The sequence below is a fragment of the Condylura cristata genome, unplaced genomic scaffold (genome assembly GCF_000260355.1).
Source record: "Condylura cristata isolate star-nosed mole 26May11 unplaced genomic scaffold, ConCri1.0 scaffold00005, whole genome shotgun sequence".
Taxonomy (NCBI): domain Eukaryota; kingdom Metazoa; phylum Chordata; class Mammalia; order Eulipotyphla; family Talpidae; genus Condylura; species Condylura cristata.
Genome location: NW_004567106.1, coordinates 42369720 through 42376177, shown reverse-complemented (window position 1 = coordinate 42376177; position 6458 = coordinate 42369720). Strand labels below are relative to the sequence as shown.

General features: G+C 32.6%; 1 protein-coding gene across 1 annotated transcript in view; it reads left to right on the top strand.

Annotated features, from left to right (window-relative positions):
- The window catches only part of FBXL13 (F-box and leucine-rich repeat protein 13), a 122845-nt gene that overhangs the window by 96959 nt on the left and 19428 nt on the right, over positions 1-6458 (top strand). The window contains exons 16-17 of the mRNA XM_012720759.1: positions 1397-1433; positions 2015-2098. Coding sequence (XP_012576213.1) covers positions 1397-1433; positions 2015-2098 — 121 coding nt within the window. The remainder of the gene's footprint in view (positions 1-1396; positions 1434-2014; positions 2099-6458) is intronic.

The following is a 6458-nucleotide window of genomic DNA, read 5'->3' as shown; positions in this document are numbered from 1 at the left end:
GTTGATTCCTCCATTAGTCTTTCACCAACCCAGTCTGCTCCCCACTCTGTCTCTGGTGGACCCTCTCACCACCCCTGCACCTCAGTTCTGTATGCATAAATAAATAAATCTTAAAAAAAAAAAAGGCTTAAGAGACATTTCAACAAAATGCATGCAGTGCATGAACTCTGAATGGGCTAAATGGGTGCCCAATAAAAAATCAAATTTAAATATTTATATGACTTTATATTCAATAGGATGGGTTATGGTTAATTTCAGTTATACTATATCAGTACACAGTAACATATTCTTATTTCTAAGGTGAGGTATGGAGATGCATAAAGAATAATTAGGGGCAAAAATTATCATGATTTCTAAACTTATTTTCAAATGCTTGCAGAAAATGTATTTATACATACATACATACAAACAGGTTTTTCCCTTTATATTGACAACATATATATGAATTTTAAAAATATGCACTATGCATATTATATGGACACACATCAACTCATTCGGTCAGATATATAAATAAAGCTACATATGATCATACACTCATTTCAATTAAGCAAACTTGCATTGTTTACTTAATACTTTTGATTTTTTTTTTTCTGATGGGGGTTATCTAAGTTCCAGTTCTTCTAACATGAATAAAAGAGCATCCATATGTGAAACACCACCTATGAATGTTTCACAGGTTTTAGTCATTCTTTATTTTGAAACAAGGAGGCAGAAAGCCTAAGTTGTTTCTAAACAAGAATCCATTTTAACAATAAAATTCAAAGAATGAAAAGAGTGATTTTTATTTTGGATGGTATATAAACATGTTCAATGAAATTGGAAACTGCAGTTGAAGCTTCGTTTCAATAGAGCAAAATTTCATGTACTTTTTTTTCTTTGCTCTGGATTTCTAAAAAAAGTGAAAGGGCTTAATATATGAACGAGTGAGAAAACAATATATGACTTTGCATAACACATTTTCAATTATGGTTCAGTTGTTGTATTTAAGTACAATAAGATATGAACCAGTTCTGCAAATAAAATGAAAAAAGGACATATCCATATACCACCTGTATTTTTGCTGCTAGACAATTCTAGTATTACAAAAGAATAAGAAATTGCACTTGTTCACTTAATCTAGGAAACATATGATTTGGATATAAAACAGGAGAATGGAATCTTTTCTACCTTAGGGGATAAAATACTGGGAAATAAAACAGCAAGACCATCCATAAAATAACAAACTTTTTCTTTTTTTTAAATAAGAAAGATTTAAACTAAAAAGAAGTAAGCGTTAACAAATGATTATCTGTCTGTGGGCTATAATATAAAGACCTGTTCCCTCTTCAACTAAATAAGGCAAAAATAAGTTAAGGATTTTTAGATTAAGCATAAATAAAAATTTATTGTCAAACAGATCCATGAGCTACATGAAGATTATTCAAAATAAAACTGTAAGTTTAGGGATCTTTATGATGTATTTATACTGATTCAGGTAACATTTACTTGGAAACCATTGACTAGGTATGCTTTCTAGCTCTGGAATCCAGGGACACTTTTTTCCAAAACACTAGAAGCAATTTTAAAATTTCATTTAATGACACTGCCTAATCCAAAGTGATTTTGTTGATCTATTAAAAAAGTAAAGAAATGTAAGACAGAGGCTAAATATTTTCAGTTTGTGTGAGTGGTTATTATCTTTTTTTTTTTTAAGATTTATTTGTGTATACAGAATTGGGGTACAGGACAGAGGTGCAGAGGCGGTGAGTGGATTCACAAGAGACAGAGTGGGGAGCAGAACAGGCTGACGAAGTACACTGCTGAGAGGAGCAGCAGGAGGGTCAGGAGAGGTCTGCCACGCCATTTGTGTCACCTTCCCTGGCCAGGAATCGAACTCATACTGAAGTGGCTTTAGCTTCTTAGTGCTGTGCTTTAATTGGCTGTGCCACCAGGGAGGGCCCTGTGGTTGTTATCTTATTGGAAATGTACCTTTTATACTAAATTAAAAACATTTTTTTCTATTAAATATTTTTAGGGCTTGATGATACTTTCCAGACATAAAAAATTAAAGGAACTTTCTGTAGCAGAGTGTTATAACATCACTGATAATGGAATTCAGGTAAGGTAATTATACAACAAGATAAAAATAGTAAGGTTTTCTGTTAAAAAGAAACCACAAATTGAATAAACTTTGTAGATAACAGTAAAAAAAGAAGTGAATTGGAAATATAATAACACATATATCTTGGTGGAACTAAGATCAACACCAGACCTCAAGTTAGGTGTCACAGTCTACTGTGACTTGAGAGAATTTGTTTTCCTTTTTTCATGTCCTTTCTCCCTTCTTGATATTAGTATCATGGGTTTAGTAAGTATGGACAATAAGGAATGGCTATATGGTAAAAGTCTTTTATGAAGAGAAAAATGTTATCTAATCTAATCACAAAAATTAAGGGAGTTTAAAAAAACTAAGGAAGTTTAAACATTTACTATTTACTCAACAATTGGGAATGTATGTTACTCATACATAGTTGGAAGTAAACTTTACCAGCAGGCATGGAAAGCCTGAGATAAGTAATTGGATAAGATAAATGATTAAGTGCACAATTGATACTCGAAGAACTCATGAGAAGGTACCTTTTCTAGATCTAGTCTTGAGTGATATGCAAGAAGTCATAAAGTAGCTAGTGCAAGCAAGCCCATGCAATATTTGTCATAATACTAAATATTAAATGTATTGTTAAGAGAAGAAAAACCTAAATCATATGGCATACATGTACTGAAAGACCACAAAATGTGGTCACCTGCCAATAAAATCATGTAAGGTAACATTTTAAAATGGAACCAAAAATCAAGGCATGTAGAAAATGAAGCTCCATTTTAATTGTCCAGAGAGTTGTTTATGAAAACTGGGCATGGAGAGGGGAAGAGAGAAAAGGGAAACTTTCTCACAGAGATTAAAGAATTTATACGCGATAAGATAAAGGAGTGTTAAAATACATACACTGATGAGAGAAATCAAATGATGCTTTAGACTACCATATTCTAGAATTCTAGAGCTGACGCAATGTTAGAACCATCTAAACCAACTCTAATTTTACAGATGAGGAAATTAAGGCCGAGAGAGCTTAAATGACTGATCTCAAGTACTATACGTTCTCAACCAACTATACACATAAACTTTATTCATAAATATGACCTCCTCAGACTTTCCAGAAATCTTTATAAGGTTGCAGAACAAGGGTTAAATTAAATAGTTAAATATTTCAAACACTGGGTTACATTGCATCCATGGTGATTAATTATATTTGACTAGTAACTACAAACCATTTAGAAGTACTGAGACCTATCATGGTAATGACATAGCTGCTTATATTCTTCATTAATTACTTGTAAATGTTACTTGGGCTAAGAGAGTGCTGAACAAAGTTTGAGGCTCTGCCATTTCTCCTTGAGTCTAATGGGTTCCAAGCATTTTTAGTCATTGTTTGGAGACTGAAAATTATACTATTTATAGGTACTTTGAGATTTCAAATGAAGTCCATATGCTAACTGTATAAATGTACAATAGAGTTTGGGACAGCTAAAAAATATGATCTTTTGAAAATTGGTATACATTTATATTCAGTGATGTAAAGGAGAACATAGAGGAATACAGGAACATGGAAATATAGAATTAATTATTAGTTGCAGAAGATCAGCTGTTATTTTCAGCTGAAAAAAAATCATAATTTTTCTCATCATGACTTTCTCCTCCCTGCTTTTGGAACATGTGTGTGTGTGAGAGAGAGAGAAAGAGAGAGAGATCGAGAGAGATAAGAGACTTTTAACCAATTTTATCTCAGTGTTTCCAAGTTCACATTTCTGGGTATGTAGCAATCTCCTCCTTGCCTTCTCCAGTTCAAATATTAAGTCCCAAGAGAGATAAAGGGGGGGGTTGTGGAAAAGAAAGTAACATGTAAGACAATTCTATAATTTCTCATCTAAATTTACAGGAGAGAAGGGAATGGAGTAAAATAAAATGATTAATTTGAGACATTTAGATATCAGCAAATTTTCTGGAAATTTTCTCTCTTGAATAGTTACTTTACAAAAGGTAACTATAGAAGATTCTCTCTTAAGCACAAGACATTAAAAACGTCCATCTACGTAATTATTTAGCAAGAAAAATAAAGAGATACATATTTTTACCCTGTTTAGGTTTTGCAAGAGTTACGAACATAAGAATAAGAAATTACCTCATTTTAGTGTTTCACTGGAAGCCACAGCACATCCAGATTGAATGTCTGGAGACTCAAATATATTGACTTTTTAGGGTCTGGTTTTAATTATTTTTTCAACTTTATTTTTTTCCGAGAACTTTAGACATTTAGTGATCATGTCAAAAAAATTGGTGCTTTTGAAAGGCACATGATTTTGGAAGAGATGTTTGATAGCGTTGTAATTAAATATTTCTCAAGAAACTGTCCTTGAGCATTTTATGAAGTTAATTAACACTGTCAAGTTTAGCAAAATAATTGGATAAATTGGGTTGTTACTGGAAGCTCTGTCCTAAATTGTTTGGATAGAAGCAATGGAGTAAATTCAACCATTTACTTGGGCTGCTTTTCATATTCTCTTAATCTAGTTTATATTTCCTCATTCCCTTTTTGGGAGTGTGAATATGAATGCACATATTTTTCCTTATCTTTTTAAAAAGATTTATTCATTTATGCATATAGGAACTAGGGTATAGGCCAGAGCTGTGGGGGTTAGGAGGGGTATGGTGAGTGGATTCACCAGAGACAGAGTGGGGAGCAGAAAGGTCGATTAACTGAAACACACTGCTGAAGGGAGCAGCGGGTAAGACAGGAGAGGTCTGCCCTTCTGTCACCTTAAAGTGCTTTAACCAGTTGTGCCACTTACATGGCACATTTGTAACATGTTATATAACATGTTATAACATGTGATTAAAATTATGCAGTTTGCTAAAAGAATTATATTATTTTGCGGTTGGTAGATTGAGATAGTTAACTAAGAAAGGACATTACAAACTAATAACAAACCCTAGAAATCTGACTGTAGAACTGAACTCACCACAGGGGGAGGGTGAGAATAAAATGGGGAAGGAGCGCAATGGACTTTAGGTCCCTGAGTGGTGGGTAACATTACCTGAAGAGGGGAATCCTATACCTCTCAAATACAAACAGCACTGTAATCCAATGTCACTTAATTAAAAAACAAGTAATTTATATCTATTTGTCTAATATGTGTATAAATTCAACATATGCTCTAGTGCATGCACATGTCAATGTATATGTACAGTTATTATGTGTAGGCTAATTCCAAATAAATAGTGCTCAAACTTCAAAGCAAATAATAAGAATTAGCCTGTTAAAGTAGTATTTGTTTGCTTATTCCTTAACTTAAAAAATTAAATGTCCATGTAAGGAACATAGCTCTTTCTTTTATGAAATATGTACATTAAGTTTGGCAGCAACAGCAATAGTATAATAATAGGAATGGGGCCAGACTATCAAAAGCTCAATTTTCATTTCAATTCTGCCCCTTACATGGCCACATGACTATAAGCAATTTAGTTATACAATTCATTGCTCCTATCATGTCTATTATTGTGAGGCGGACAGGAGTTGGTATGCTAGAGCAGGGGTCAGCTTTTTCTGTTAACCTTTCTGTAAAGACTTTATGTAAGAGCCAGATAGCTTATATTTTGGGCTGTAGGCCATACAATTTCTGTTGTACTTAATCAACTTTGCTATTATAGCATAAAGAAGTCATAGATGGTATGTAAACAAACAAGTTACTCTGTTCCAATATAATTTTATGCACAATAAAAGCTGAATTTCATAGAATTTTCACATCATGAAATATTATTCTCCTGATTTTTTTCAACCCTTCAAAAATGTAGAAGTCATTCTTAGAGTGTAGGCTATTCAAGTACAAGTCACAAGGTAAGGCCTACAGGCAAAAATTTGGTAGCTTACCAGCATGTGTTATAGAGTCAGACAAAATTTTCCTATTTTGGCTCTGTCAAATTAGGTTCCTTCCCTGGGTTTTAAATCCTCACTTATGAAAATAAATGGACTAATAAAAGTTTTTTAGTTGTAAGGATTAAATATGAAACATCTAAGTACACAGTGAGGTACCTGACACAGAGGGTGTAGTGAATATTACCTATTATTATTATTCTATTTAATAAAAAAGAAAACATATTAATAAATAATAAATATGCTTTTTAGTACAACAGTTCAGTAATTTGACTGAAACAATCAGAAAAAGGTAATCTCAGCAGCTAAGTTAACAGTAAAGAGATATTTTCAAATGTCCTTCTGGAATTTACTTGTTTCATTTCTCTGAATAAATGGATGCATTTAAGTTTATGTATGTAAGAATATTTTAAAATTCTGCAATATTTCATAAACACTGCTATTATTCCTGAGAGAAGCATAAAGGAATAATGAATAAAAAGAAAATGGATC